Source organism: Carya illinoinensis, chromosome 9 (assembly GCF_018687715.1).
Source record: "Carya illinoinensis cultivar Pawnee chromosome 9, C.illinoinensisPawnee_v1, whole genome shotgun sequence".
NCBI classification, from domain to species: Eukaryota; Viridiplantae; Streptophyta; class Magnoliopsida; order Fagales; family Juglandaceae; genus Carya; species Carya illinoinensis.
The window spans coordinates 22738595-22748271 of record NC_056760.1 but is presented as its reverse complement, the minus strand read 5'-3'; the positions used below and the strand labels follow the sequence as shown (position 1 = coordinate 22748271).

Below are 9677 nucleotides of genomic sequence, written 5' to 3'. Positions count from 1 at the left end.
ACTTTAGAGCCGCCAGGATGGACTTGATAAAGACTGAGAAACACGAGCCGTGAAAATTTAATTTCTCCTAGGCAGTCCCTAATTGGGGAGCCACGAACGTACTAATGAACTTGAATATATTTATTAATTTTATTTTATTTTAAATCTTTGTGAATTTTTATTTTGTCATTTTTTTAAAAATTACACCAAGAAATTATAAATTGGAGGGTTAATATTAATAAGATAAATAAACAAATGCGAATGGCAGAATATTTATTGGAATTTAGTCATAGTACAATAATATAAATAAATGTGAATACATGGCTGAATATTCAATATTTATTGGATTTTAGTACATATAATACGATAAAAAAAAATAATGAATATATATTGGATTTTAGTTGCAAGAAGTTGGACACATATGCATTGGCAAAAAGAGCAAAACAAATTCTTAACAGCCACTCTATGGTGTTTTCATTATACAAACGCTAGCTTGTTGATCTCATTGTACCATAAAGCGTTATGTAATTGTTACTCATGGCTATTTGGATGCCATGCATTGACCATAAAGCATTATGCAATTATTACAAACCACGTATGATTTTCCTGTCATCTCTCTCCCATTAGATAAAGAAATCCTAGAAATGATAAAACACCATTACAATCGAGGGTGTAAAGGTTCTAGTTAAGGAATAAAAAAATATGATGCTAAAAGACTAAAGGTGATGATTGCCTAGTATTTTATCTGGTGTGAATTTCTAATCAAACATATGGAGCTTGAGTTATTTACCGAACTTGTGGCTAATTTAGAGTCTAGGTACACCTTGTTATCCCAAACTATTTGCAAAAAGATTGTATGAATTTATAGAACGAAGAGAGTCAATAAATAAAATATATATTTACCTAATGGGTTTCAAATTTTAATTGGTTAAACGATATCCATCAACGGACTTTGAGCTTTGCTCTACACTTAGCCCAAAATGCTTATTACAACACAATTAGCTTAGAGAGGGAGCAAACCGAAAAATGAACAACTAGCTCCAAAGGACTCATATAACATTTTAAGATAGCATTAATTACAATTTATTCCACTATTAATCGCCCTCTACTCATGTGTACTTTTCTATATCTTTACATAGTTTGCATAACTTCTCATTTATGAAAATAATCCCAACATGAAATATGCTTCTATTAATCTTTTAAGTGGACACAAGAAGTTCTTGAGGCCTATGTGGGCATTAAGAATCCCTCAAGTGGACACTATATATATGGAATACATTTTTAGTTCACAAAGTACAAAATAAAGTGCATTCAAGTCCTTCTAAAGTTAAAAAGACAACCTTGTTCTTATGGAGAGTCTTTTGTTGTGTATAGAGAGGTTAAAAGTGTATCATAGATCAATTTTCCTCACTAGGTTGGCTTTTGCGCCCCAGAAAGTATTCGAAGTTCTCGATTAACTCGGAAAAAGCTAGCTATTAGAAGAAGGTCTTCATTTATTTTTCAATATCAAGCTCATATATATATATATATAGCACTATTTATTTTCAGAGGATGGTGGTCCACATAATCTTGCATTAATGCAGCCGTATACATTATGAACAAGATTGAGCTCGGATTTTCACAAGGTACAAAATAAAGTGCATTCAAGTCCTTCTAAAGTTAAAAAGACAACCTAGTTCTTATGTAGAGTTTTTTGTTGTGTGTAGAGAGGTTATAAATGCATCATGGATAAATTTTCCTCGCTAGGTTGGCTTTTGCGCCCTAGAAAGTTTTCAAAGTTGTCGATTAACTCGGACAAAACTATTAAAAGAAAGTCTTCATTTATTTTTGAGTATCAAGCTCATATATATATAGCACTATTTATTTTCAGAGATGGTGGTCCACATAAGCTTGCATTAATGCGGCCGTATACATTATGAAACAAGATCGAGATCGAATTAATTTAAAAAGACTACCCTACATAGACACACTTTCATAAAGCATCGATTTCACATGCTCCTCCAGGCTTGGAAGGCCATGATTTTCATCATAATTATACAGCAACGGAACCATTCTGGCAATATTAAGAGATGCCTTAGTGAATGATGCCGGAAATGGATTTGGAGAGAGACACTCTTTGTTTAGGCGTTTCCATGCGTCTGAAATCATATTCACAACTTTCTCTTGTGCCTCTTTGATTGAACAATCTTGGTGTTCCTTCATGTAGTATTCTATGTATGATCCATCACGGCCATCTTGACTCTCATCCTACAATTGCATGAACCATATGTGTGATGAAATTACTCTAGATTTAAGTTACATGCATAAGAAGAATTCATCTTAATTCAGAAACTTAATATCACGGCATTCATCTTGTGCTCAATCAAAAATCAGACAACATCGTTAGTCACAGCAACAATATAAATGTGGATAAATGAGTATATAACTATATATATGTATATACAAGTTTTATTTATAGGTATTTCAAAACAAAGGCTAGGGATCGATGAGTACTACTGTAATGCACAAGTCTATCTTTTTCAATACGTGTATCATGCACATGCAAGTTGTATACAAATATAATTATTTTTTCCCAATTTTTCTTTTTCCTTCATTAATCATAACCACTAGCCACCAAATTTACGTGTTGACCTTTGAGAGAGAAAGAGATAAAGGAATCGGAACCAATGGATCCCACCCACTCGGAGCCCTCTCTCTCTCTCCTCTAAAATCAGCAAGTAATATTGGAGTCCCTACATGCACCACTTGTTGGTAACAAGGTTACCCACAATAACCCACCCAATTCATTCTAAATATATATCTAATAGCCCATTTATGGGTGTATACATAAATATATATGTGTGTGTGTGTGTGTGTGTATTATATATATGTATATGTGTGTGTATATGAAAACATACCTCATCCATTTGTTGCAATCAGTCTAAAAGATGTTTCTTACCCCAAAACCTCGCCTAATTGGTTTATTTTTGGATGATTAGGTAGATCATAATTAATTTCCTTTGTGACTATATATCTTATTGAAAAAGATCAACGATTTTCTATATGATGCGGATGATATGTCAGCTTAAATTTTAAACCAAAATGTGAGTATCCAAAAGGGTGTAATTCATGTAGTAAACAAATGTACCATGGCACTTCCAAGGTCATCCCAAAGCCGAAGAATCGTGGCTGGAGAAGATATAATGGCTGGCATGTTCTCAACAAGATCTTTAGTTTCCTCAGTTCTTCGTTGACCCAAAAGAAAGAAAGTGTGAACTAGTACCACGTGTACTCCTGAGCTTACAATTGCATTCTTCAAATAGTCTTTCGAGTTTGGTGATTGCCCTAAAGCAAACCATTGCGCCTCAACTAGAAAAGCATTGCACAAACTTGCCCACTGCAAAGATTATATACAGAGCTGTCATTTTTATCATTTTTACCGAGATGTTGTGAGTGTAGAGAAGGAATATGTGGGAATTAGCAAGCATTGTCATGATTCGTGGACATTTACCGTTTTTCTTAGAGAGTCTAGTGGGTTCGAGCCATGCTTTTGATATATCTTTTGGCTAATTTCCTCAGTGATATCATACAGAGCCTTGAAGCATATCTTCATGTATTCGGGTAACTGATCGAGGGCGCCAAAATCCCATCTGTGTGCAACAATTTATTATGCAATGAATAATGGTGATAAGGAAAGGGAACATAAAAGTAATGTTCTTCCTCATTTTTTATTTTATCATTCTCAATCACACTTTTTATGTGGTAAGTTTTAAGTGATTGTCATTTAAGTGGTTGATAAAAGAATCTAATGTGTCACACAAATAATTGTCATTTAATGTCCAAGATGAAGAATAACTCTTCTGTGAAACAGATGCATACTTGTTGATGGCTTCTGTAAAAAGAGTGAGCTCCTCAAGCGTCCCATGCACATCAAAAATGTCGTCTATGATGTAGATAAGAGAAATGGGTTTTGTGAGCTCAACCCTTTCGTCCGACAAGTCTGGATCTACGAGACAGACCATGGAACAAATGTACCATTTTAATGGTTGGTTCCTTGCAAACTTTAGCTCCTTAGCCAAACCAAGATCTCCCCACCACCTAAGATGCAGAGATTAACATTAAAGGGAGGCTATGACATTAATATATGTAATGGTATAATAACGTCTGAACACACAGATATATATATATATAAATATATATATATATATATATATAGTCAAGTTATTAAATATAAAACCTACTTCGAAATTTGAGCAATTTCCTTTTGGTGGATAGATTGGGTCATATTGAAATCCATTTTTGCTAGTTGTAGTAAATCATTCAACCATCCACTTGAGCCTTGGGAATTATCAAAAAACTCTTTGGCCATGAAACTTGCCAAGCTTCTGTGATAAGGATGTCCCAAAGTATTTCCAACAACTCTGGTATGATTGATGTTATCACGATCTTTCTCCCATGCATTCAGAAGCTGCTCACAAACTTTTCCAGCTTCATCAAGTACATCTTCGCCTTCTATATTCAGCTGTGAAGCTTCATATAAAGCCATCAGTCCTTCAATGTCTTCACTCAGTTCTTTGTTAAACTTCCCCTCCTCGTCCTTGAATTTGTTAAATACATCTGGTCCAAAAAATATATGCCTGATCACCACATGTCTTCCATTCTTATATATACAAAAGAAACCCATAAAACTGTGATCAGAGCTCGATCGGATTCAATAAAGCATGAATACTAACCGGGAGCCACATAGTAACCTTGTTGTCTCAATAGTCGAAAGCGCAGTGCAACCAGGTGAAGCTCATCACGATGACCGTACTCGCCATGACTGATGTATCTTACATATTGCCTCCGTAAAATTGCTTCAATCTCTTCCTGGAAGTGGTAATCGATGTTCAGGCGTTGTACTGCATCAATCATACTTAAACCTTCACGGGGATCTTCCTCTACTTCTGCTACAACATTCCTCAGTACGTTCCTGCATACTTCCAATTTCTTTGCATGTTGGACACCAAAACAACTCTGCAAATGAAGAGAATGACGTTTAGAAATTGGAAAAAACATAAGGTTCTAAATTATAAACAGAAAAATGTAAAACAGAAGTACTAATTACTGTATTATCATCTTTATTTCCATAGTTGTCTGCATATTGCAAGGAGGAAGAAGCCAATGCGGGATCTTGGGCAATGTTCCAGTACTGCTTGTTGGAACTGGATAAAGAGGTCAGGCTAAAGGGTTTTGAGTTGCTAATCGACAATGCCATGGAGAATCAATGAGTAATATCAGCAAGAGATCGATCAAAGATATTGTTTCTTGAAGTTACCAAGTTTGCAGTTGGTGCAAGGAACTAACGTTTGATCCTATTTATAGGACACGCGCCATATATAATCATGTCGTCGTCAAAATGTAAACAGCTAGCGTACGTATTCTGTAATCAGCCTGATTGGGATTGAGTTTGAAAGACTTTTAATTGTTTAAAAGTTATTTTAAAAAAAAATGATATGTTTAGTATATTTATAAAAAGCGTTTTAATTATCTAAAAGAATTGAAAATCTACTTTTTAAAAAAGTACCAAATTAAAATTTTTATCGAAAAGTTCATACAGATAACAGTATATTTTTTAAAAGATTAATATAACTAATTAACTTTAAAAATACTTTAAAGACATAATTACTAAACAGTAAATAACTTTTTAATAATAGAATTTTTTATTTAAGTTAATAACTATAAACTCTAAAATTATAAATTATATTTCTCGCCATAATCTCAAACATACACAAAATATTTTCGAACATGGTCCTGGCCGGTTGGGAAACCATGTGTAAAACGTTGGAAGATAAATACAACATGCAGCGAGAAGCTGGAGGGACCACCAGTACTCGTGTTTCCATCTGTATATCATGAGAGCACGTTTTTGTCAACTTATATATGGCCCGCGCGGGGAGATCCACAAGTTTTCTTTTGGTGTCCTATAGACGGGTTTATCGATCTACTTCAAATGTGTTTTTTTGCTTCCTTTTTTCTCATCCACAACTTGATCAATAATCTACCTTTATTTTGATAATGTGATTGTATATATATCTTTGGAGCATTCTGATTGGAGTAAGCTAGCAAACTTGGGAGATGCATGCATCAATAATTGAGTTTCAGAGTATTACGCATGAGAAACGTGCTTATATCATCGGTGCATGTTTCTGCATGAGTAACGTGCTTATATCATTAGTAACGTGCTTAATTAAATATTTGTGGCCTTTAAGTGCTTCCATATATCATTTGTGCATGTTTCTGTATAATGACTAATCAAAGTCTCAAATGTAAACGCATTCCTTCTGCAGGCCGATGCCTAGATTGGCCCCATGCCAGCATGAGTTCGTGAATCTCCTTTGGCACCATCAGCTACTGCTAGATTCTGAATTAGGAAAAATGATACTCATACTCAATTTAAGTACGTATCGTCTTCTTATTAACGAGAATGATTAAACTAATTCATGCCATACGGACCAATTAATTGCAAGAAACCCATGCATGGACCGGCCTGGTCGATGTGTAACAAGTATGACGTAAAGAGGTCTGGGTATATTGGGGAGAATAAACAGGGAATTTGTAAGAGCGAAACCCAAGGGTTGACGATCAGAGCCATTGCAGCAAAGAGACTTGAAATTTATTACCTCAGCTCCTATACGTACGCGTCAATACATATACAAGAAAAACCTCTTTACGATGGAGATATTCCGAAATTCAACTTAATGCAAGCCCAACTCAACTAGTCGAAATTCAGCACATCTCATCAAAAATAAACAAGCTCAAAAGTTCCAAAAACATTCCAATCAAACTAAGCAAATGGACCTATAAATTCATCATGGCCAGTACATATACTTAAAAAAAAAAAAAAAATCATCTTCATGATTCCAACTTGTATTTAAAATTTGTGGTAACTAAAATCAATCTCAACAACCATTAAAGTCCACCCAAGTCATAATGGAAACCTACTTGAATAAAAGCTAATCTACCCAGTTCGATATTCCACATGAGAAAATATATTTGCAACCATAAATTGTATAACTGTCGCGTAATTACTTTAAAAAAATAAATAAAACATGAGACCTACATGAAAAATTACTCATTCCACATAACTTGACCACGTATATACCAACAACCTATCAAAGCATTAATCACATCACTTCCAATGGTTTGTTTTACCTATATCCTTATATGTGACAAAATCATGCCCTACAGTTACACAATCAAGATTTCCGAAGATCTACCAAACTATAACCTCAAATATTATTAACTGTTTCTTAAAATCTGAAAGATCTAACACTACAAATTTCATAGGACACATTTCCTAACGCCTGCAGATTTTAAAACCTTAAAAAAAAAATATCAACGGAATTATTTCTTGATGTCTACAAAACTCAAACCTTAAAATCTTATCAACAACACTTCTTAAAGTTTGCAGAATCCAAAACCATAAATCTCTTCAAATTATTTCTTAAAGTCTGCAGAATTCTAAACATTTAATCTGAAAATTATTTCTTAAAATCCACAAATTAATATCCAAAACCTCAAATATTATAGTCTAATCTTAAATCTGGCTTTTGATCATGCTTATTTACACCTTCAAAACGTGAACGCTAAATCGAATAAAAAATCTTTCTCCACGGTCCACAGAATAAGCCTACCAATCTAAACCACAATTGTCATGAGCATATTCCTTTCACTCGTTGGTAGTACGTCGTGTATATTGTCATATATATTAATTTTTGTTAGCACGTACGTCGTGTCTATATATGCTTCAAATCATGCATGTATGCAGGAGTACTGGCCGGTGCATGACCCACGCGTTTCCAAAAGCTGAATATCGTTCAGAAAGTTCATATATGAGAAAAGATATACCGATCGACGAGGATTCCGATCTTTTTTATTTATTTATTTAATAATTAGGAAATTAAAGTGTTTTTAGTGATGTGAATTTTTTTTTAAATATTTAAAAATATAAAAAAGTGAATAAAAAGAAATCAAAAATAAAAATAAAAAGAGCAATTCCTTATCGGGAGCCTTCCTCGTGCTAACCCGGCTCTTAATTGAACCTTCTGAACGATATTCAGCTTTGGAAACGTGGGTCCTGCACCAGTACTGCAGACATGATTTGCGTGGATCATGCACTGATTAATTATGCATTGAATTTGAGGAGCTAAATGGTGGGGATATATAATTCTAGAAATTGCTTTAAATTATTGCGTATGTAAAATTATTATCTGTTCATGATATTCGCGTTTTGTCCTTTATTATCATTCGCTTTTCGATTTGAATTTTGCCCAGTTGTACGTGGTCTAAAAATAACAACTAATGTAAAATTAAAGCTGACTGAATAATGGAATCTATTTTCATGTGGTCCAAAAATTTAATCAAATGAAAGAAAAAGATGTGGGGGTCTTACTCACCTTAACTTTTCAAAATGATAAAAGATGTAGGAGAAGGATGGGACATGCATGTGTATTGTCCTCAGCATAAATGTTTGAAAATGACTCACATGTTTTATATATACATTCATATATAATATATATGTTTATATATTTATCTCTGACACCAAAATGAAACGGAAGGAAAAGCATGAATAATTAAGTACAAGTAAATTATAAGGACCAAATTACTGGATAGAACCAAATAAGTAGGACTTGGTAATAATTTAAATAAAATGAAAACACTTAATAGAAGTAACAATATTTATTCATGATGAAAATAACTTATAAAAAAAATTTAAAAAGACGTAAAGATTTTTAAGAAAAATCTGGATATGAAAGACAGAAAGAAGAAAAATATATTCAGAAGAAAATGAATTCCAAAATCAGTAATGCCTCTTCTAAAACAAGGTTCCTCTTTTAATAAATGAAGAGTGTTATGAACTCAATAAAAAATTAAGAGAAAGTTTCAAGAGATTGAGAGAGAGCGAGAGATGAGATTCTCTTATTGATCTATTATCAAATTTATCAATTCCTTAAAAGATACGGCGATATATATAGGAGTACAAAGGGAACTATGCTAACTTACTATGCTGGCACTATGCACTGTGCATATGTCGGCCATTCACTATGCCAGTACTATGCTAGCATTATGCTGGTACTATGCATTTGACGGCTAGCTAAATGTGGTCATACAATTCAAGATAGTTTACAACACTTCCCCTTTGGATGACCATATTTGAAGAATATGCCTCGTTAAAACCTTGCCAAAGAAAAATTCTGTGGGAAAAAAACCAATGGCGAAGGAAAAAGAGTACAGTATTCATGTGTATCGCCGAGTGCTTTAGGATTGCCTCATTAAAACCTTGCAAAGGAAAACCCAGTGGGATAAAACCTTAGCGAAGGAAAAAGAGTACAATCAGCACAAGTCTTCAAGACATTACTTCCCCTGAAAAGTGCATGTTAACAGGTCTTCAAATCTCCGCATTCCAATGTTCTGCACAATTTTCTTAAATGTTGCAGTTGTAGTTGTTGGACTATCATTAATCACTGGAAGACTACACTTTTCTTGAATATGTTAGATCATTGATCTTAGCCAAATGCATTCTCGACCTGCCTTATGAATTGCAATGATCTCTGAGTGATTTGAAGAGGTAGCAGATAGTGTTTGTTTGACAGATCTCCGTGATATAGCAGAATTTCCATAAGTAAATACATATCCAGTTTGAGATCTAACTCTGTGTGGATCTGAAAGATAACATG

At 33.9% G+C, this 9677-nt stretch overlaps 1 protein-coding gene across 1 annotated transcript; it reads right to left on the bottom strand.

The window, feature by feature from the left end:
* Nucleotides 1-1782: 1782 nt before the first annotated feature.
* Nucleotides 1783-5297, bottom strand: LOC122275356 ((3S,6E)-nerolidol synthase 1-like). The gene is made up of 7 exons (XM_043084368.1): nt 5066-5297; nt 4692-4974; nt 4200-4575; nt 3838-4056; nt 3470-3608; nt 3107-3355; nt 1783-2226 (listed from the first exon to the last, which is right to left on the bottom strand). The coding sequence occupies exons 1-7, from the start codon at nt 5213-5215 to the stop codon at nt 1936-1938; spliced, it is 1707 nt and encodes a 568-aa protein (XP_042940302.1). The 5' UTR covers nt 5216-5297; the 3' UTR covers nt 1783-1935.
* Between the last annotated feature and the right edge of the window lie 4380 nt (nt 5298-9677).